Source organism: Perissodus microlepis, chromosome 18, assembly GCF_051167445.1.
Source record: "Perissodus microlepis isolate ML-2025 ecotype Zambia chromosome 18, ASM5116744v1, whole genome shotgun sequence".
NCBI lineage: Eukaryota > Metazoa > Chordata > Actinopteri > Cichliformes > Cichlidae > Perissodus > Perissodus microlepis.
The window spans coordinates 31,835,668-31,859,031 of NC_140478.1; the positions used below are offsets into that span (position 1 = coordinate 31,835,668).

Below are 23,364 nucleotides of genomic sequence, written 5' to 3' on the forward strand. Positions count from 1 at the left end.
GACAGTGAACGGATAAAAAGAGTGCACTCTAGACTATAAAAACACTAAGTGTGAAACTTCACCCTTTTTTTGCTGACTGACAGATCATTGCAGATCATTCCCTCATTCGATCTGTGTTTTGACTTGACTGACCCTCTACTCTAAACTCTGAGGAACAAACTGAACTATAAGGTTGCAACCTAGCAAATACTTTCAAAGGGACAATTTTAAATTTTTATTTTAAGGGCCCTAGTTGTTGTTTTGCTGTGAAACTGTTATTGTTGAAACTAAAGTCACAATTAACTGAAATTTCTGTGTGTTATGATTATTCGCACTCATGTCCAGCTCCTCCCCGAATCTAGAGTGAGGTGTACTTACCCAGGAGTGGGTTACACATGCATACATACGTACGTGTACATGTACATAACATTATGGAATTTAATTTTTTTTTTTTTTTTTAATCTATGTCGTTACGTGGGCATTTTGCCGTACCACGGGCATAATTATTGCCGTTAAGTGCCTTCGTAACTTGAATTTTTCATTAAATGGGGTCTTCGTAAGCCGGGGTTCCACTATTATAAAAGTCAGAGATGAAGAAACCGGTGGCCTGTGTGTCTCACAACACACACACACACAGGACAAACTCTCAGAGGCTTAATTTTCAGGATCATAATACTGGTTAACTTAAACATATTTATATTTAATATTCTGATCTGTATGGTGCAATTATGCATAATTAATCTTCAGTAAGATCACATATAAATTATGGTTCTGTGTTTAAAGTTTACAACACCTGATGCTGTTTCCCTGATTCAGAATCACTTGAAAGATGAGTTGATGACATTTCTTATCTCCCTGCATTCCTACAGACAAGATTATTTGCTTTTAACATATTTGGAGAATATTAAATGAAAATTGCTGTATTTTAGCCTCCTGTCACCACACCCTCTCAGCTGTAATAACAGGTGGCAGCGGGGGGGTCGGGGGGGCTTCAATCTCTTTCTACCCCCAGGTCACATGACACTTTGCCAGCAGCATCATGCTGTGGTGGTGTTTTGCTACATGAGGCTGAAGTATACTTCACAAGGTGGCATGAAGAAGAACACTAATGTGGTTGTAGTGCAGAAAATCCCAGGACATCAGCCAGGACGAGGACAACAAGTACAACTTAAATGGTAAATGGCCTGTATTTGTTTAGGGCTTTACTTAGTCCCGTGGACCCCAAAGCGTTTTACACTACATTCAGTCATCCACACATTCACTCACTGGTGATAGCAGCTACATCGTAGCCACAGCTGACCTGGGGCACTGACAGAGGCTCTGTAGGTGGAATCAGCAGGTCTGACTCTGCAGTTTTCCTTAGTCTGCAGGAAAACCACCAGTTTGCTCAGGTTGTCTTTCAGGACACTTCTGTTGGCTTTTCATCTCCTTCCTGTTTACTTTCAGTCAGAGACTAAATCATGTAAAACTCATGTTTATTCTGAAAGCTGAAGGAGGCTCAGACCACATATCTTAATACAAGCTGCTTGTTCAGGACGACATGTTTCCTAAATTCTCTATGTGAGGATAAAGCACGACTAACAGGACTTAAAACCAAAGAGGGAATTAAAACCTTTCAACATCATGAACAGAAACACTAAATGTACAACATTTCCTTACTAGCAGGACTTGCAGACAGTGGGAAGGAGCAGCTCTGTTTTTCAGGGAACAAACCTCTGACACAACCAGGTCAGGGCGGCCATGACCTGCTGGGTTTGGACAATTTCAGAACCAACTAGATGGAAATCTGTCCAACAAAATCAGCGTCCTAATGAGCCGCTGCTAGAAGGACAAAATCCTGACCTGACATCAGTCCAAGTGTCTGGTTAAATGTACTGAAAGGTGTTAAACAACAAGTGCTGCTGGAAGAGTTTTCATGAAGAGAACATTAACACTGTGAATGAGGGATGGACTTTGATTCAGTTTGACACAATCTGTTTTTCTTTCACTTTGAATAAATGTTTTTGTGGGACTGAGGATACATTTGTTTACATTTGGAAGTTTGATGTCATCTGTTCCTCTTGTTTCTGTCTTAAAACAGGATGAAAAATCTGTTTAAACAGAAATAAATAGAATTGAATTTCTGACAGCAGTAAATAAAAATCGTCCCTGAGCTCAGTATGTTTGTGACTCTGAGATGGAGGTGAAACATGTGAAGCTGGGCTGTGGTTTACTGCTCTCTTCCTGTCACAGACACTGTTTGACATCTGTTCATCTGTTGGTTTTTGTTCAGGCTGCAGGGATCATTTCTCACTGTGGGGATCAAGCTTCCAACATTTGCAGTAGTAGGTGGCTGAATGATCATGTTGAATATTCTTAATCTCTAACTCCCAGCCTTTCCCTTTATTTATAGCTGTGAAAGTACTGTTCTCGAAATCAGGTGGAACTTCACCACTATCTTTATGAAAAACATAAATAAATTTGAATGTTTCCTTTTCTTTCTTCTGGTACCAGAATACATAGGGCACACTGCTATCACACTGTTCTATCCCTCCACAGCTGAAGGAGACACTTTCTCCAACTCTCCTGGTCAATGTTAAATCGTCCTGAATCAGCTGTTCTGCTGCCATGGTAACCAGTGCTGTAGAGACACAGACAGATAGATGAAGGTTAGTGTGACAGTGTTTGTTACAGGTTGACTTTGTTGGCTCCTGATTGGCTGGAAACACTCACCTGAACACAGACAGCACAGAGCAGCAGCTGGGAGGAAAAGCATTTTGTGCAGTGGTGTTTCCTCTGGTGAACCTGGGGAGAAGTGGCGCTCTGATGCAGCTGAGGCCAAACAAGGACGAGCTGTGAGATCAGACGAGGGCCACGTGGTTTCTAACAGGTCCTCAAAGCTCCCATCAGCCCCTGCGGCCCACAGATAAGACTGCTGCTGCTGATTGACAGCTCAGCTGAAGCTGCTGTGGTTTCATCGTCTTCATTTCAATCTGACAGCAGATCCAAAAATCTGGGTCACATGATGCACAAACACTCAGAAACATTCATGTTGCTGTGAATTTAGTAACACACACTGTTATCTGTTGTTTTCTTCTTTATCTAACTTTTTGAATATCTTCACCTTTTCTTTGTTTTTGTGAATCAAAATGAATAAATAATATTCACAGCATCTCATTTTTAATTGTTCTGTTTTGTTGACGACAGTTTTAAGAATCATTCAAAATGATGATCATCAATTCTAATATCTATAAACAGTAATAAAAACAGGGCTGTGTTTCACGTCAGCTTCATTTATTTGTACCCATGGTTAGATTTCATTTGCAGCAGGCAGTCATCCACCTTTACACACACATTTACACAACAGTACAAAAGTAGGAATATTTGGAAACATCTCTGTGATCTCTACTAAGACAAAAGGATCGGAGAGGCTGGTGTCGTCTCAACACTGTTCATAGTGTTTTCCTTCAGTGCTGCTGACAGCGTCTCACAGCGTGGTGTGATACGTGACACCTTGTAAATTAGTCATTTACCTCAGAGCCGATTTTTAGGCTCTCGCCTTTAGTTCATGTTTGTTTTCATCACTCGTTGTCGTCACACCGAACCTCCTGTAATAAACTTCACTTAATTCTTCGCCATCGAGCGTCTGAGTTTTGTCTGCGCCTGAGTCCACTCCTCCATGACAACATCTGTTTCATATTTGGTCTTTTTCACTTCATAGTAAATCACTTAACTTGTTATAGATTATTTTCCCTGACATAAAACACAAATCTGTGGAATAAATCTCATCAGATTTTATATTTGCATTTAAGATTTTAAAATCACAGATTCTTTAAAAGCATCACTAAAGTTCAGCGAATTTATAATTTATCCTCCTGCACTTGTGTCAAATATGGACACGCCTTTGTCCTCATGAAAGTTTGCCTTCACTCAGACCCATGCCCTGGTGTTCCTACCATGCCAAAATACAGAAACATGTCAGGCAATGAGTTGGAATAAAGTTGAATCAAACCTTGAAACACAGAGATGGATGATATTTTATACCTTTCATTTATAAATAGTCAAAGCAGACGGGGTCATTTTTGAGCCCAAAGGAAAACCTGATTATTTGCTGCCAGTAAAAAACTTGAAGTAGTTTAAAAACAGCTTCCTACATTAACTTTGACATAAACCCGTCTGTGATCATCTGTTAAAGCGACCGACTCTGGTTGTGAAACAATAATCACAATAACTGATCATTTAATGTATTTGTTTACACTGAATTGATTGACAATTTATACTTTATACTTTAAAAATCACTCAAATGAAGTGGGGACATTTCTGACCCCTGAGGACCACAGGTGTATGGAAATCAGGACGACATTATGAGGGTTAAATCTTAATATTAATATCAACAGAATTTACAGCACAGCGTGGGTGAACTTAATAAATATTCAGCACTGGTTAAATCATCAAATTGATGAATGTTCTTTGTTTGAGTTTGTTTCTCTGTGCTGGTCTTAATTATAATAATTATGATTTGATTTCAATTTTTAACTCAGTTATATTATTTGTATAAATTGTACTAGTCTGAATAATTAAGCTGATTAATCAATGACACATTTTGATTAAACATTTTACATATTTATGATTATTAGAAAAAGTGAGAAAGATGCTCAATATCCATCTGAACTGATGGTGTTTTGTGAAATTGTTTTTACAAATGTCTTAATTTATTCCCTTTTTCAGTGTTTTTAAATCATAACGGTTCAACTTGAGTTCTGTGGGATTTAATGTTTAGACTTCATCTTGTATTTGTCTTTTGTGATCGTACTAAACATCAACTCTGTAACAGCTCTGAGTTCACACTTTGTTTCTCTCACACACATGAACACAGATGCTTCCTGAATAACTTGAAGCAGAGTTCATGCTTGTAACTGTCATTGTGTTATTAAAGTGAAAAGCCACAGCTAACGGTGTGGAGGCTGCAGAGCAGAAACCCACACAGCCCGTCTGCTGCAGGAGAGCAAGTTTATGATCTGTGAATGCTGCAGTCACACAGGTTATGTATCACAGAAGAAATGAGAAGCATATTCTTAAAACCCAAATCTTTATTTTTACTTCAGACAAAGAACTACACTGTTATTTTGTTATGGTGGGATCTGAATGCATCAGTTGAGTTTTTCTGCAGAGATGTACAAAAGAAATCTTCACATAAAGAATCTACACTTTTACAAACACATCAAACATGTTTATTTGTAAATTTATATTACACAGTTTAAGATGATTAAATGAGAAAAGGTCAAATGCTCAGTAATGAAACATTGAACCAACCAGAAGTTAATTTACATTTCTGACTGCTGACTGGAGGAAATCTGATGGTGAGAAAAGGCGAGCAGGAAACAGTCAGTCAGCATGTGTGCAGTTGGTGGACGGTCCCTTGTTTGTGAGCATCATCAGCAGAGAGAGTCCACAGCAGTACACCAGACTCTTCACTATCAGCACTGTGTACAGCAGGCAGAGCAGCTTCACCCTGCACTGAGACTGGAAGGACACTGAAGGACAGACAGACACAAAGAGACAGACAGACAGTCGGGTTATTCCTCTCAGATCAAGGAGAAAAAGTCCAAATAGAAACAGTCACAGCTTCTTCTTCAAGTGGATGAATTGATGTAGTGTTTGTGTCCACTTGGGGGCAGAAGAACTCCACAAGCAGCTAACAAACTGATCTCTGACATATTATGGTCTGTCTGCTGCTTGGTGCTGAGCAGCTAGTGTACAGTGGCTTTATCAGAGCTTGTTGGATGAAGATTTGATCAATTAGTGCAACTTTAAGACTGAGTCCCTAAACTTGTTCCAGCTCCCTCATTGGACATTGGAGCTGTCCATGCAGAGAGGCAGCAGGTGATCTTACAGTCAGCTGGCTGCAGAGCTGGCAGGTCTGCTGGCTCTCTCTCTGGAGGACAGGAGGCTGCTGGAGCTGGAAGCTCTGAAACAGAAAAGGAGTCAAATGTTTGGAGCTGCAGTGAGAAATGTCAGTCCTCTGCTACTCTGCTCTCTTTGACAGCATCTCCACATGAAGCTGAATCACTGCTGAACACAGTCACCAAGCCTTCATTACCTTGTTGTGTTCGGGCCTCCACTGTGTTGTTGCTGACATTTTTGATGTAGCATTTGCATGTATATGTGCTGCTCTCTTCTTCATGGATCAGCTCCAGCTCCTTTCCAACGTCTGTGGGCAGCTCCTCCGGATCATCTTTCTTCTGTGTATTACAAGTCAGCTGGACCAAAGATGGAAACATGAATGGGGGCACACACAGCAGGGAGCTGTCCCCATCGGCGTGGAGTCTATGTGGCGCTGAAATATTGTTGAAGCAACAAGCAGCACAGACACACATTCACACAGTCAGCAGCAGCTTCCAGCACTGCACTGCATTCAGTCTGATCCTGGAAACTACATGGACTCTGATCACTAAACTACTCATCAATACAGCACAAAGTTCACTACATACACTGGATTCAGCTTCATATCAAACACAGTCATCACCTCATGTCATCATGGCTCACATGAGGAACACTCAACATGATTTTAAAAGTCAAATTAAATTCCTTTCAGTTTAATTCGTCATGTGTTTGCTTTTTATTGTTTTATAAAAATTTAGTTCAGTCCAATTTTAAAATATTTACATTTGTCTTTATACAAGTGAAAATGTATTTTTCTTATTAGTCCTTAGACACGAGTTCTAACAGAGATCCTCTTCTGCCCAAAAATAAATTCATCTTTTTTTATATTTTTTTGTACTATTAATAAAATTAAATATAATTTCACAAAATTCAATTCAGCAAATAAAATTTCCATTCTTCTTGTCTTTGATATATTTTACCATAAAGACCATATTTGTCTTTCAGACTAATTTATTCTTAAATATTTTTGTGTAAAAATTGGAAAAGTAATGCAGTGATTATTTTAATTTATGTTTTTATTCAAATAAAAAACTGTAGCAACTATTTTAAAACACTAAAACTGAAATGTTGAATAAAACGTTTTCAATAATATGAGATATACTTCATGATATTTTTAGTCATAAAATACAAATTATTTGACAAAGTATACTTAATAAAAAAATTGTATCGAAAAGTATTTTGGAAAATTTAAGTATTATTAACTTTTTATTGTCACGTACAAATCCACACACACGACTTAATCTCAGAAATAAATATCGGAGTTTAACGATGTCATATTCATCCTTAATTTATCTGTCATATCATTTCTGAGTTTTTCTAATCAGCATCTGTTTTTATACTTTTTTTACCTTTTTGAAGCAGCTACATGAATGTTTGACTATTAAAAAAAATATTTGTTCCTCAACATAAAGCAAATATTTCCTGAAAGCATATTTGTTGTTAATCTGTTAATGATTTAATTTTAACACCAAATATGATCTCGTGTTAAAAACCAGCAGATGGTGCAGAATCACTGAGAGGATCAAATCCTAAATATTTGTAACATCACTAATATTTGCAGAAATAAAGAATAACTTTAGTTGTTCAGTGAGATTTCAACATGTTTTCAGAGATTATTGAGCTTTTCTTATGTAACAATGGCTGCAGATGAATTCTCTACTAATGATGAAAAACTAACATGTAAAGCCTGAAGCAGCAGAAACTGACTTTAAACACATTTTCAGCTTCTACAATAAAACAACTGAAGGAAAATAAATGTTTGTTCTTACCTGTTACAGACAGTTTAGTTCCAGAGCCAAAGATGGGGTAGTCGTTATAATCTCCACAGTGAGACAGACTGCTACAAAAACCTGTCTGCTGTTGAATGTGTCAGCTGAGGTGAATGAGTCCAAATGAGGAAGCAGGATCATATTTCAGCTCCATGATGTGTTTCTCTAATGTTCATATCAACATGACTGTCTCTTCTTCTCTTTTCTTTTAGCCACACTAGCAGCACGGCTCTGATGTTAATGTCAGTCTGTTGGTCAGTCCACTACTTTAGTCCACATGAAAATAGAAAATCACTATATAAGCACCAGTCCATTTATCCCATCAATGATGCACCACTACAATGAAACATGCTGCTGATAGTATCATGGTTTGGCCCATCTGGCTCACCATCATTAATCACACAATGAGCTTTTAATTCTAGCAGCAAATTCTACTGAAAACTATCAGAACATCTGTCTGTGAACTGAATCTCAGGAGAAAGTGGGCCATGCAGCACCACAATGACACAAACCAGTCACGTTTGTTTTCTTTGTTCCAAATAATGGTGAAAGAAAAATAATCCAGTGAATCCAGCGAGTGATGTGATGAGTCTCTGATGTCTTTCTGATGTGGTTTTGTTGCGTCCTTCAAACCACACCTGGTGTATTTTAGAAGAGCTGAAGAAACTGGCATCTGGGGGCAAAGTTGCAGCAAGAGTGTCACTTCACCACCGCGCAGCCATATCTCAGTTAGGAACATGACGTTCAGCTTATGAGTACCGAAAAAGTCCAGATCTTTTATTTAATACAGATCTTGCATTTAAAAGAGCTAATTTAACTCTGTCCATCCATGGTAGCAGGTTGGATATGCAGTAATTGCAAGTTGTTTAATTTCTCCACCTCCCATCGTATCCTGTCAGCATGGCAACCAATAAAACTGCATCAGGTGTGCATGGTGTGATGACGTCGGGTAAACAGGAAGAAGGCAGGGCTGTTTGAGGGCAGCTTCCCAGAGCGTGTGCCACGTACATGTCCACGTCCCCGGCGCTTCCGTTTAGAAGGATTCCAGGGTGGATGTGATGGACCGAGTTGAAAAACAGGAGGAGTCCCAGGAATTATTAGAAAAATATAGTTTCCATTTATTCAACCCCCAAAAATTATATTTACAAGAGTAATAAATGTTGAGCTCATAAAAGAGGTCAAAGAAACAAAGCTGAACTCAGGCAAAGACTGCAAACTTAACAAACCAAATGACTGCCCAAACAAAAATAACTGACCTAAACATGAAATGACATACAAGGGTATATATAATGGCTGATCAGACCATTGTGACACATGAGGGGTAACAAACAAACACAATCATAAATCACAAACGATGCAGTACAATCTAGTTTGTTAATAAACTAAACACTAAAGAAGAAAACCAATAACCATTAAACCCTAAACTCAAATGTAGCCCTGGCTATATAAGTAGCTCATTATTTAAATTTGTTCATTAATATTGATAGTTAATTGCAAATGTTTAATATGTTCAAGAATGTATACAAATGCCTGCAAAGTATGTGATGTGTGTCAGTTAAATGCACAACCTTTTTATTTGTATTTTGAGGTTTATGTCATTATTTTTGATATGGTATTGATATGTACTACAGCTCCAGTGAACCCTGAAGTAGTCTCAGATAGAGGGGTGGGAGTAAGTGGGGAGCCGTGTGCACTCTGCAGGAAGCGAGAGAGACAAGAGCTGAACAGTGTCGAGTGAACGCAGAGTTCATAGAAGGGCGACACGCATTTTCGGGTTGACGGATAGTTAACTGGAGTCGAGAACTGTTGTACCCTACTGTGAGGTAGATGTGAATTTTGTCTGACACTTGAACCCAATGTTATTGTGTAAAACGGGCTAACTGCTAACCGCGACTAGCCGCTAACACAGCCGCTAGCGTAGCCTAGCATATTCGCTAAGCTCTTGTTCTGCTCTGTTTTTATTTATTAAGCTAATGCTAAGATTGAATGTTATCGCATGTGAACTGGCATTTAGCGGGGTTGTGTGATTCAGTAGGAGAAGACGGACGTCTTGCTGGCGTGTCAGAGAGGTCCCTTCTGCTGGTGTGCTGAAGTTATGTGTTCACGTGGGAGCACGTGGAAAGGACGACTGTGAGTGCTGCTGCCGCGGCCTGCTGGTAGCCGTGACCCAGTTTCCCCGCTATCCCCTTGAACTGCCTGGAGGTGTGAGTACTGTTGTTTGCACGTGCTTTTTATTTTTACTGCTTGGCAACAAGTGAAGCGACCATATTGTTTTAGGTCCCAACGCACCCGAGCCACGACTCAGGCCTGCAACGAGGGGTTTGCTAGCAGAAAGACTGTAGCACTTGAGGTGTGTGTGTGTTTGGTGAGAGTGCGTGTGGGCCCACAATATTATTTGATTATTTTGTTTCTGTTGAGGTAGATACCTTACCATTGTTTAACAAACTTTATTGATTTTACTTATTTTCTTTTGTGTTGTTAATTAAGCATTCGCTAAAGTGGAGTTAACTTTATAATTGACCTGCTTGTGTGTGATTTATTTCCATATAGTGTAGTTTTATTGCATATTTAATACTATAAGCATTAAAAAGGGAGTATCAATAGGAAAGTAACAACAGGAACCCAGGGCCCCTCTCAATAGAACGTGGGACGGGTGTTACACAATTATGGAGGCACCGCTGGGATACTCCCGTGCTTAACTTTACTAGTTTGTTCTTTAAAGGAGTATTTTGTTTACAGATTTTCACAGCCTAGCACACCAGCATTAGGGTTTGTATGATGACTACTCGAAAAGAGTTTCAAATTGCACCTGAGCTTAGTAGCTGGTGCAGTAAAGCAGGTATAGACCCAAACCGTGCTTTTGTACTGCATGATGTTCCTACTGATTTTGACTTATCAGACATTGAAGAGACTGCTCAGTCAGTGAAAGCTTTTGGAAGAGTAAAAGTGAGAGATAGACTAAGAGACACCCAGACAGGCAATAACCTTGTGCTGTGTGAATGCTGTCAAGATATTCAGCCAGACCGCATACCACCACATGTACAGCCATTGAACGGAGGTCCTGTCTGGAAGATTTCCCTCCTCACTGAAACTGTGAGGTCAGCTGATGACTTCTCAGCCAAGCTTAAGAAACTAATGGTAGAAGAAGGAAAAACAATTGATGATGTTAGTGCCTTGCTGTCTACTGAAACCCCACAGGAGAACTCCCCTGAATCCATCATTCGGGCAGTCGGAGACCTGTTAGCGAAAACTATGCGACCTACCAGTGAGAGTACTGCATCTCGACGTCTGCGGATATTCTCTGGCCACTCTCCCACTCCAGCAGGTGAAGAGAGCCTTGATAGCTGGGTTGAGCAGGCTCTCCTGATGATTGAAGAGTGTGACTGCTCTGAGAGAGAGAAGCGAAGGAGAGTAGTTGAGAGCCTAAAGGGACCGGCGTTGGAGATCATCCAAGCTGTACGCCGAGATAACCCTGATGCTAGCCCAGAGAGCTATGTAGAGGCTCTAGAACAGGGGTGCTCAATACGTCGATCGCGATCGACCAGTCGATCGCAAAGGTAGTATTGGTAGATCGCATGCCATTAAAAAAAATAGATGCCAGCCTATCATCCATCCCGTCACTTGATTGATACAGGGAAGCCAGTCAGATGACATCAGATTTTTTCTGTCGCTTAGGTCGCTGCGCATGCGCAAACAGCGGCGCGAAGTGTAGTAAAACTGACAAGCTAGTTAGCGAGTTAACTCCTATTTTTAGCTCTCGGTTTTTTCTCTTAAACCTAAGAAAGGGTTAAAAATGAGTGAGGGAGCTGGACCAAGTAAGAAGACAAAAACGTATCACTTTCATACGGAATGGGAGGAGGACTTTTTTTTCACGATGTCATTTTCGAAGTGCGTTTGCCTCATCTGCCAGGCTACCATCGCAATGCCAAAGAAGGGAAATGTGGAGCGGCATTTTCGAACTGTTCACGGAAAATACGACACTACATTCCCGCCGAAAAGCGAGCTAAGAAAGAAAAAGGTGAATAAACTAAAATCCCAGTTGTCCAGACAGCAGTCATTTTTCACACAACAAACTTCAAAAGCGAAAGCCGCCACCGAAGCATCGTTCCGGGTGAGTCACATCATCGTTAAAAACAAGAAGTCTTTTCAAGATGGAGCGATGGTAAAAGAGGCATTCGTTGAAGCAGCTGACTCATTGTTCCGAGACTTTAAAAATAAGGCAGAAATAACATCTTCGATCAAAGCTCTCCAGCTGTCAAGAAGTACAGTTACACGGCGCTGTGAAGCCATGGCGGAGGATTTAACCCAGCAACTTTGGAAGGACATCGGAGATTGCCAGTGTTTCTCACTGCAGTTGGACGAATCTACGGACGTGAGTGACACAGCCCAGGTGTGCATTTTCATTCGTATGGTGTTTACTGATATCACTGCAAAAGAAGAGCTATTAACAGTCCTGCCCATGAAAGAACAGACGCGAGGAGAGGACATATTTCAGTCGTTCAAAAACTTTATCGAGAAAACCCAGCTCCCAGTGTACAAATTGGTGTCTATTACCACAGATGGAGCACCCGCAATGGTTGGCCGCTTGAATGGATTTATTGCCAAGTGCAGGCAGGACGATGCTTTCCCGGACTTCCTAAATTACCATTGCATAATCCACCAACAAGCGTTATGCGCTAAAATGCTCAACATGAAGGAGATCATGAATGTTGCAACGAAGATCGCCTGTTCTATTCGCGCCAGATCTCTTCAAAGACGGTTATTTCGTGCACATCTGGAGAAGGCTGACTGCGACCACTCTGAGTTGTTGCTACACACTGACGTGAGGTGGCTTAGTCGAGGGAAATTCCTGCAAAGATTTCGAGAGCTCTGTCCGGAGATTAAGGAGTTTTTCCGTGTAGCTGGACAAGCAGAATACATGCAACTTAATGACGGTCAGTGGCTGTTAGACTTGGCATTTTTAACCGATCTGACAAACATGTTGAATGACCTTAATCTACAGCTGCAAGGAAAAGACAAAACAGTGATCAACATGATCAGCTCAGTTAATGCTTTCAAATGAAAGATGCAACATCTCTCTTTAAAGCTGCAGCGCCATGATTTGATAAACTTTCAAAACCTGGCGTCAGAGCTGGAGATGCAAGGGATGGCCTGTTTGCAACTTGACAGTGCACGCTACACGGAGCAGATTGACAATTGTCTGTCAGAGTTTGACAAACGCTTTCAAGACTTTTCTTTGCTCGAGCCAGTCGCTACCTTCATGTGCTATCCTTTTCGGGAAGATGCTGAGGTCGATTCACTCGCATCAAAAATTGCAAAACTATTTCACCTGAACTCTTCTGGAGTGGAAGATGAGATTTTGACACTACAAGCCGACATTGAGCTGAAGTCCAGAGATCATGGACAGTTCTGGAACTTACTCACAGAAGTAAAGTACCCCAACATGAGGAAATGTGCTGCCTCTTTGACTGCATTATTCGGCTCCACTTATTTATGTGAGTCATCATTTTCCCACATGAAGATCATTAAGTCCAAGTACCGTTCCACCATGACTGATGAACATTTGGAAGTGTGTTTGAGGCTGGCCGTCAGCAGCTACTGTCCGGACTATGCATCCCTGGCTGATTCAATTCAGTGCAAGTCATCAGAGTAAACTCAGGTAATGACAAAAAATTTACATTGTTAATTGTGTTGTGAAATATTGGATATTGCGGTTATGCATGTATATACATTGTAGATATAAAGAATCCTCAATATATTTATAAATAAGTATATGTTTTGGATTTTTGTAGTGGGTAGATCATTTTGACTTGGTCATTTTATAAGTAGCTCACATGCGGAAAAAGTGTGAGCACCCCTGCTCTAGAAAGTGCATTTGGATCCCTGGAGTCAGGTGAAGACTTGTATCTCGCCTTCAGGAGCCTGGGTCAACAGCGAGGAGAAAAGCTGTCAGACTTCCTGAGAAGATTGGAACGCTCTCTGACCAAAGTAGTGCAGAGAGGGGGTCTCCCTAGCCATCGAGTCGACCGTGCATGTATTGACCAGCTTATACGGGGTACAACTGAGTCAGAGATAATGTTACTGCAGCTAAGACTCAGAGAAAGAAAGGAAGAGCCACCCGCTTTCCTGAAGCTGCTCAGTGAGATTCGAGAGGAAGAAGACCATGCAAGAGTGAGGCATGAGTCAAACACCACAGTTAGACAAGTGAAAGTTGGCGAAGAGACAAAAGCCAAATCGACAGAGGTTCAAGAGCTCAAAGCCGAGATCAAAGAGTTACGCTCTGAGCTTAAAGAGTTAACAAGCAAGCGCTCAGATGCCGAGCTAATGTTGAAACAAACCAAGAAAGTTGCTGAGACTGGCGCGGAGAATGAAGTCCAACAGTTAAAGCAGCAAGTTCAAAAGTTATGGCAGTGTCACAGGGTTCAACCCAAATTGACTCAACAAAGAGAGATGGGAGAGCCAGACGAAGCAAGGTAAACAGACCATGTGCTGCAAAAGATTCAGAAAGTTACTTCTGTTACCGGTGTGGGGAGAATGGCCATATTGCCACCCACTGCATGGCTCCTGAAAACACTGCCAAAGTAATTCAGAGGCTACTTGCAGCCCTTCGTAGGAGCAAAGAGGGAAAAGGAGCTACAGGTGGCGCTTCTGAGCCCACACAGGTCGGTTCCATTAGGAAAAGTTCCGTGCACACATCCTCACAGTGTGGACTCCCAGAAGGATTGGTTGGCCCATCCATGATGACCGATGTGACCATAGAAGGACAACCATGTAGAGCTCTCCTTGACAGCGGCTCTTGAGTCACCATTATATTCGAGAGCTGGTATTCCCGTTTCATCCCCAATGTGCCCATTCTTCCTTTAAAAGATCTCGCCATATGGGGACTGACTGATTCCAACTACCCATACAAGGGGTATGTGGCAGTTGAGGTGGGTTTTCCCCCCAACTCAAAGGAAGCTGTAGAGACAGTCACTGTCTTGGCCTTGGTGTGTCCAGATCCAAAGAGCCCAGACCCGGTTCCTGTCATCATTGGCACTAACTCCCAGAAACTGCATTCTCTGCTGAGAGATTGTGAAGAGGTAGAAGGGAAAGATGAGGTTCACTCACTGAGGATAAATACCCTCTCCTCAGAACAGCCCTCATCACTTATCACCCAACAAACAGGTGTGGTGGGTCACGTGAAGTGGCAAGGCCCCGGGCCTATCACTATCCCTCCTTGTGCAGTACAGTATGCAGTTTGCAAGGTGGAACAACAGCAGCCATTAGACAAAGGCATTCTAATGGTGGAGGTGGGCGAATCCACAAACCTCCCAGCTGGAGTGTTGGTTCCACCCGTGGTACTACCATCTTCTGAGATGGACACTAACAGTTTCACACTTCTGCTAAGAAACGAGTCCCAAAGAGAGACTATTGTCCCCACCGGTACAGTGCTAGCTCAGGTGTACTTGGTGGACACTGTCACTGAGTTAACAAAGACCTCCGCCCAAGAAAGGTCTATTGACCCTGAACTGTTTGACTTTGGAGATTCTCCTCTCCCTGAAGAGTGGAAAGCCAGGTTAGCAGCAAAGTTATCAAAAAGAGCGGATGTTTTTTCCCTGGAGGAGTGGGACGTCGGCTTAGCCAAAGGTGTCACTCACCACATAAGGCTGAGAGACCCTCGACCATTCAGGGAGAGATCTCGCAGAATCGCACCTGCTGACATTGATCTTTAAAAGCTGCAACGGCTTCAGCTGTCCACTGTTAGGAAAAATAATTATTTTTTTAACGTGTATCTGCTCATTAGATTGTTTTATGTACTTTAATAATGAAGGCTTGTAGAGCAAGGCCCTTTTTTAACTCACAAACTAAGTGCTCAGCCAGACTGAAAAACAGGAAGTTTTAGTGCACAGCCATATTAATAGATAAGACACTGAAATGAGGAACTTGCCATATAAGCAATGTTTGAGACTGTGTGACGTGTAAAGTACCCAAATAACACCTATATGAAGCACAGTTTATGATTCTAATGTTAGAGCTCTTGCAACTGGCGTTTGAGCTGTGCATGGGTCTCTCTCTTCCGGAAGATGATTGAATAAAAAGAAATATCAATATTTTAACACACTATGAGTCGGTTTTCTCTGTTCTGTCATGGGGACAAAAGAATCGGGGTTTAATATTTGGTGTTTCCGCTCGGTTCGTCATGCAACAGAGAGAACAAATGTGGCCAAAGGTTGGATCTGATATGAGGCGAACAGGAGACCGGTGTAAAAAGATTTAAAGGTAGGCACAAACCTGTTCAAAAAGTTAATTTGTGCAAATTGGCTGAATTCTAAATTATCTGTTCGCTGAGTAGATGATCTTAACTATCAAATTGGCTCAGTAGTGGTAAATCTGAATTCTTGAGAATAAAGTAAAACTTTGAAGTAATGAGAAGCTTTGAAGTAAGGATAATGAAACTTGGAGAATGACAGTACTGAGTTAAAGGTAATATGGTATTTCATGGTAAAAGAGAAAAAGAAGTAGTGTATGCTTAGGATAATAGGTCATTTGTTTGTGGGATTGAAGTCCCTATTGAATATAAAGCTGGGCTTGGACATCCATAAAATCACTTGTGTGGGGTTTTGTGTGGTGTTTTCAAATTTTGAAATGATTTTCGAACGGAAGCTGGGCTTCTAAGACTGCATCAAGTTCAGGGGTGGGAACCCCCTCCCTTTTACAGACGTGTAAAAGGATCCTCCGGCGTGAGGTTATCCCAGGTGGCACCTGCCAATGACTTGGGACCTTGGTTAAAAATAGCTACTGGTATCCACCAGTTTGTCGCCCGGGACAATATCATGCAGTTTTTGGGCAGTAGAAACCGGGTTTCGGGCGTGAAACCTTAACTTAAAACTTCGGGGAAAGCCTTGGCTGTGAAATGCCAAAAATAGAGCTTCAGGCAGAGTTTGGGTTGGTTGACGCTTTTAAATTGACTTAGTGTTTTAGAAATCGGGCCACTGATACTGGTTAATTGATCACAAGAAGGTCAGACCCTAGTGGTGGACGCTTCATACAGTAGGTCAGAACCTGGGGTTCGACGCTACTAAAATTTGTCAAAATTGGTTAGGTTCTTGTGTTGAGTATGTCAGGGATTATAAGACGTCGTTGTAATATAAAATAAGTATTTTGGTATTTAAAAGAACTTTGCAATTTAACAGTGATTTTAAGGCTGGAAGAATGCTGAGAGTGTGTGTTGAAATGAAAGTGTGCATGTTGTGAAATCCTTTAATGATTGGTGATTCTATAAATATATCGTTGTGAACATCGCTGAACCTGTTGGTGTGGAATGTGAAAATTGATTAGAGGTTTTAATTGTTTTTCTTTCAGTTTGAGGTCGTATACGCACTTAACAGGGTGTGGTCTACTTCCTCTTTCTGATTCTAAACAGCAGGTTTGATGAAAATAGTCTATCACAAGCAGGTTTTGGGTGATTCTAAGTGTTTGAATGTTGTGAATACTGGATTTGAGTGATTCTGTGATTTGTACAAAATAATAAATAAGTAATAATAACACTACGTAGGTTCATAGCAGAGTGCGGGAAAAAGAGGAAGTCTGAGAGAAGAGTGTGTGTGTGTGCGCGTGCGTCAAACAGGAAGTCTGAATATAGCTGGTGAGCTGGTGAGAGACATTGCAACATGAAAACAGAGGAATTAGAGACTGAATGTCTTAAGAAAAAGTAATAAAATGATATTAATTACATGTTTTAGTGTGTCAATACAGGTGGAGTCTTGTCAACCTAAAAACATGAGTGCAGCAGCAAAAGGATAGATTAACAGAATTGGGATGAGAAACAGGCCAGGCTTTGGCTTAAATTTTACAGCTTGACCTCTCATTCTGTCCTTATCCTGAGAAGAAGCTTAAAGGACAGTCGATCTCCTGATGAAGACAGAAGACAGACAGAACACCGTGGACTTGAAGAGTTAACAGCAGGCAAAGTACAGTGCAACTGACCTATAACACTGAAGGGTCAAGCAGCAGCATGTATGAATACCACTGATGGAACATGAGCTTTGAAATACAAGCTGGAAACCTGACAAGTGACACGACTGTTTGAAGGCACTGGATGTGATATTTGCCATGCTGGGACTTAACCTACAAGAAAAGACTGAAAGATTAACAGAGAAGAAACCGAGAAGAAGAAATCTGAGTGGGACTGTGTTGTTGGAGATTTTAAGGCCACACAGGACACTGTGAAGAGAGGGACAGGGACCAGTCAGAGGTCAAGCCCGGACGAGTTTGAGTGCGAGAGTACAGGATATAATTGGATTGAAAATGGAAGCTGAAGTCATGGAGGTTTAGGATTGTCCACCACACCAAAAAAGAAAAGAAAAGAGAAAGACCGAGAAAAATAAATACATGAACTAACAATTACATGAATGAATAGAAAACACAAACACAAATTGTTACATGTGAAATTATTTTTGGAAAGAATCAGAAGTGAGACAGTTTGAATCTACAGCTCAGTGCAAAGAGGCATGAATTACACCTGATTACAAAAATACACATGCAATGAAGAAGCAGCTTACACTCAATTAATATGACCACATAACATAAATGCAATGAAGAACACGCTTACACTTACATACATGACATAAATTGGTATTTCTGGCCGGAGAGAGAGAAGCGGGTCGGTTAAGCAGTGATGATAATAATGAAAAGGTCTCAGTTTTGTTATTTTTAGGTGAAAAGCAGACCTGGATCAATTTTCCACATGCAGCGGTCGGAAGAAAGTTATAGGTTAACATCACTGGAAATGTTCAGGCAAGTTTCTGGTTGAAGTGTTTACAGCGCCATGCGTCACTAAACCTGACAAGCGAGCTCTAACTCCTGGCTGAACACAGAGGAATGCTGTTATTTAATGTGGGAAATCAAAATTTGGGTTTGCAAACCTGGGAAAGAGAAAACTGACTGTTTAAAGGGAGAATTGTGAAGGAGTCTGAAACACTGCAAAAAGAAACATATACGAACTCACACACACAAACAAAAAATGCATTAACCTTAGAAATACAAGAGAGCTCATGAAGACTAGACAGCATGTTGAGCATGTGAGTCTGTTTATCATCTTGTCCAAATCGCTTAGTGTGTAGTAGTTTTTAGAAAAGAAAATTTAGAATTTAGTGATGATGGTGTGCAAATTGTGTGGCTTTTAACAAGACTTTCTGTGTATTGAGCAGGTGAAATTATGTCAGTTGACCTGAGAGTGTCGGGACCCTGAAGAACTTGTGGCAAAACTTTTGTGTGTTTAAGATTTTTGAAGTTGTTGTAGTGATGGGTTGATTCAGTCAGTTTGCTTTGGGTGTTCTTATTTTAATAGAGGGAGTTTTATTAAACATGGACATGTCTAAGAGGGGCCCATTATTTTTGTAACAGTGCACTTAGAGAAAACCTGTCAGGTGATTTTGTTTTGTGCTTTGATGAGCTAATAATCGGCTCTTTTTTCTCATTTTTGTTCTAAGCAGGCCTGCAAGAGTGAATAACAGCGCTGTAAAAATTTCCGGGAGAACAAACATACGGTGACCTTTCCAGATTACAATGGGCGGAGGAAAAGGCTACCTGTGGGGACCTGATCAGGTTGTAAGTCCCTGTCTAAAAGGTTGGACCGCGAGCCAATCCAGTCCAAAAGCTTAAAGAGCTATTTTCCTAAAAAACAAAATAAAACAAATGAATGAGCTCATGTTGCTGACGGTGGAGAATCTGATTATTTGCGCGGGAGTCTCCACTATCAGCAATATCTCGTGTGAATGTGTGTGAGTGAATGTGTGTAAATGGACGGTGACTGGACGGACGATGTGGACTAAAGTTGGACCGACTGGACACTGAGATAAAGACTGGACTAAGGTTAAACACATGACTGATAACTGTTCTGTTTTAAGTTTTCTTTCTTATAACGCAGATTGGATCATAAGTGGGGAAAACTGAGTATGAAATGTGAAGTTCGGGTTAACACACAGGTTTTGTTTCTAGGAAGTTCCAAGGATGCAGGCTCCGGATGGAGCCAGGAGTTCGAAAAGATTTGACATGATGATTAAATTGATTTCATTCCTTAAACACAGGTTTGCAGGGCCGGAGAAGATATACCTGAGAGGAGGATTGCTGAGGTGTTTTGAGAAATGATATGACTAACCTTTTTCTTTTAATTTCCTAAGCTCGGGTGAAGCATCTAGAGTTTGTGACACATAAGATGTGTCAAAAGGAGGGATTTAAGGTTTAATTTGAAATGGGTTTTAGGATCATTGTATGACTTTTGGGGTTTTTGATAATTTAGATATGGTAAAACTGAGGCAGAAATGGTTATTTTCATGTTTAAGTTAAAGGATTAAAATGAACTGAATCCTGTTTAGAAGATAAAATGCCGGTGTTCATAATAAGCTGTATACCAAACTTAAAGGGAAACTGCAGCACACTTTGAATAAAAGATATGCTTTGGGGAAAACTAGCGAAGATTTTAGGAGTAGAAAATGTTTGATTTCTTTTTGATTTCTAGAGTAAGTGGTTATAATGCAGGCTTACACATACAGATATTACATAGATCTATTTCTAGGGTAGAGGTGAAACACAGTTTGCTTTGTCTTTGTGTAGGAACTGGTGACGCAGAAGCTGTAAAGATAGACATGCCATGAATAAGTTGATAGGAAACATGTCAAGAGTGAGACAGCCATATAGAGCAAATGTGGTAGAGCTTGTATGTGGGCTTGAAAAGAGGAAGCAAGTTTTGTACGGGATGTGCTTGAGATGAGCAGATGAGAGAAGGAGAGAGCTTCTTAAGAGGGTGTTAAAAGTGTCGTTTACCCAAATGAATAACATTGAAGATTTTATGCGTAGAAGTGATTTTTTTTTAATACACATTGCGATTGTGCTCATGAAGGAGTTGATGCCCAGTCTATTGAAGGTTTTAAGCTTTGTTTGGCACGATGTCCAGACAATCTATTATGTAAGTGACTTGGAGCATAGAAGGATAACAGCATACACGCTTACAAACACATAGAATCCATAAACCTGGCAGGCCAAAGGCCTGAAATTCATTTAGCTTCTAACTGCATTTTACTCTAGTTGGTAACAGATGACAGGAGATTAGTTAAAGAAGAGCATCCATCTCAGGAACCATGTAGGCTTGAAACTGATTGCCTTGTATGGAAAGAAGATGCTAGAAAGAGGAACTTGGGTGTCTGACTTTAGCTCTAAAAATTGAACATTGTCTGTAAAATATGCAAATGATGTTCTTAAGATGTAAATTATGTTCTTAGAACGCGCGAAGGGGCATAACCCTAATGAATGAAACCATGCTGAATTGAGCTGTTCAGAGAAGATCTCTGTCTGTTTTTATGCTCAGATGGTGATGGTTTATATCTTACCCTGGGTGTGTTTAATGAAACTGAAAGTGTTGCTCACATACATGAAGAGCATTGAGATTAAGTAAAGTTAATATAAAAGACAGAGCCCAGAACATGATATGGTGAAACAACTTTGAATGATTAAAGGAACATTAGATGAACACAGTAGATTAGTGAGGTGTAGCAGAGAGATGCTTTTTGTTTTCTATCCTTTACAGGAGAAGATTTCAGGACCACAGCGACCACAGGGGTGGCGAGAATCCTGGAAGCCCGAGACCGAATGGAACCAACCAGAGAAAGGAGAAGAACAGAGCACAAAGACACCTAGTTGTTTACATTGCAAAGAAGATCAAAAGCTTGTTAGACACAGGTTATAATGGGAGCATAAAAGTAATGAGAGGGACTTTAGGAATAGTTTGTAGGATTTAAATGTTATGTAAATTGCCCAAACACAGTGCGCTACCCATTAAAGGGGGCGAAGAAACTAGGCCTAAACGGGTTAACTCTAGAGGATATTTCCAAAGGTTGACAAAATAATCTAGGACCTTTTACCAGGAAAAGCTAATTGTATCTTTTGGGAGTTTACAGTGTACACTGAGGGAAGTCAGGAGTGGTTTTAAACTGGGTGAAAAGGGGGTGTAGGAAGATTTAAGGCAGCTCACAGCCCGGCGTAAACGCAAGGTGCTGTCACACAGCTTGATTTATTTGTTTGATTTCTTTAACAAAAATAATAAGGAAACATTGAAAACATACAACCCGTTGAGGGGACAGATAGGGTTGGGCAATTGAAAGGTTTGTTTTGTTTAGCAGAATCTCTTTTGTTATATTTTAGCTTTTAACATGGGACACGCCTCTCTGGAGCTTCTCTCCTGATGCTACCCCGTCAAAAAACCATCTCCATACAGACTGTGTCAGCTCCCAAACAGACAAAAACAAACTAAAAGCCAGCAACAAACAACTTAAACATAAACAATCACAAAGAAAGAACAACACAGAATCCACATCTGAACCAAAGAGTAAAACAGTGAAATGTGGATTATTAAATATTAGGTCTCTCTCCTCTAAGTCTCTGTTATCTCACCCCAACCGGTCGCGGCAGATGGCTGCCCCTAACTGAGCCTGGTTCTGCCGGAGGTTTCTTCCTGTTAAAAGGGAGTTTTTCCTTCCCATTGTTGCCAAAGTGCTTGCTCACAGGGGGTCATATGATTGTTGGGGTTTTATCTGTATCTATGAAGCGCCTTGAGGCAACTTTTGTTGTGATTTGGCACTATATAAATGAAATTCAATTGGATTGTATTGCAGTAAACTTAATATGATAAATTAGGAATTAGTTCATTTCTCAAGAGATAAATGAAAAAGGGGGACTGTTAGGAAAAAGAATTGTTTTTTTAATGTGTATCTGCTCATCATGTTTTATGTACTTTAATAATGAAGGCTTGTAGAGCAAGGCCACTTTTAACTGACAAACTAAGTGCTCAGCCAGACTGAAAAACAGGAAGTTTTAGTGCACAGCCATATTAATAGATAAGACACTGAAATGAGGAACTTGCCATATAAGCAATGTTTGAGACTGTGTGACGTGTAAAGTACCCAAATAACACCTATATGAAGCACAGTTTATGATTCTAATGTTAGAGCTCTTGCAACTGGCGTTTGAGCTGTGCATGGGTCTCTCTCTTCCGGAAGATGATTGAATAAAAAGAAATATCAATATTTTAACACACTATGAGTCGGTTTTCTCTGTTCTGTCATGGGGACAAAAGAATCGGGGTTTAATACCACTGAATCTTATTGGGACATCTTGAGCCAATCCTGTCCGTCAGTGGGGCTGCTCTAGCTGAGAAGTTGGGAATGAATCTTGTAGAACGCAGCCATGCCGAGGAAGGATCACAGCTGTTTCCTGGTTTGTGGAAGAGGACATGATGCAATTGCATTAATTTTATCAACCTGTGGTTTAATTGTCCCACCTCCAACAGTAAACCCGAGGTACTGGACTTCAGTCCTAGCAAGAGCACACTTCCTTAGGTGATCCACATGCTCTTCCCAAGTTCCACTGAAAACAACATCAAGGTACGCACAGGTGAATGCTGAGAGACCACAGAGTACCTTATCCATTAGTCTTTGAAATGTTGCTGGGGCCCCATGCAGACCAAATGGCAGGACTGTGAACTCGGACAATCCCCACAGAGTACGGAATGCTGTCAACTCTTGAGACTGTTTAGTGAGAGGTACTTGGCAGTATCCCTTGGAGAGATCAATGGTCGTTAGATATTGCCTTCCCCAAACGCTCAATGAGATCGTCAATGCGTGGCATCGGGTAAGAGTCAAATTTTGATATGGAACTGAGG

The 23,364-nt window shown here is 40.7% G+C and overlaps 2 protein-coding genes and 1 gene segment (V, D, J or C); 1 reads left to right on the plus strand and 2 right to left on the minus strand.

The window, feature by feature from the left end:
* Nucleotides 1–2,261: 2,261 nt before the first annotated feature.
* LOC146368586 (T-cell receptor gamma chain V region V108B-like) lies at nucleotides 2,262–3,266 on the minus strand. The segment is given in 3 exon segments: nucleotides 2,262–2,599; nucleotides 2,692–2,910; nucleotides 3,263–3,266. Coding segments are annotated over 3 exon segments (561 nt in total).
* A 1,762-nt stretch (nucleotides 3,267–5,028) lies between these two features.
* On the minus strand, nucleotides 5,029–8,499 carry LOC146368587 (uncharacterized). Its single transcript, XM_084912346.1, has 4 exons — nucleotides 7,671–8,499; nucleotides 6,059–6,295; nucleotides 5,852–5,926; nucleotides 5,029–5,492 (listed from the first exon to the last, which is right to left on the minus strand). Exons 2-4 carry the CDS (start codon nucleotides 6,237–6,239, stop codon nucleotides 5,344–5,346), a joined length of 405 nt encoding a protein of 134 aa, XP_084768472.1. The 5' UTR covers nucleotides 6,240–6,295; nucleotides 7,671–8,499; the 3' UTR covers nucleotides 5,029–5,343.
* Nucleotides 8,500–9,274: 775 nt separating this feature from the next.
* On the plus strand, nucleotides 9,275–12,732 carry LOC146368588 (general transcription factor II-I repeat domain-containing protein 2-like). Its single transcript, XM_084913570.1, has 2 exons — nucleotides 9,275–9,493; nucleotides 9,703–12,732. Exon 2 carries the CDS (start codon nucleotides 11,464–11,466, stop codon nucleotides 12,730–12,732), a length of 1,269 nt encoding a protein of 422 aa, XP_084769696.1. The 5' UTR covers nucleotides 9,275–9,493; nucleotides 9,703–11,463.
* Nucleotides 12,733–23,364: the final 10,632 nt, after the last annotated feature.

Coding starts and splice junctions, on each gene's coding strand:
- LOC146368587 (XM_084912346.1), bottom strand. CDS start 6,239: ATGTTTCCATCTTTGGTCCAGCTGACTTGTAATACACAGAAGAAAGAT. Junction 5,927..6,058: donor GGAGGCCCGAACACAACAAG/GTAATGAAGGCT, acceptor TTTCTGTTTCAG/AGCTTCCAGCTCCAGCAGCC. Junction 5,493..5,851: donor AGCTCTGCAGCCAGCTGACT/GTAAGATCACCT, acceptor TCTGTCCTTCAG/TGTCCTTCCAGTCTCAGTGC.
- LOC146368588 (XM_084913570.1), top strand. CDS start 11,464: ATGAGTGAGGGAGCTGGACCAAGTAAGAAGACAAAAACGTATCACTTT.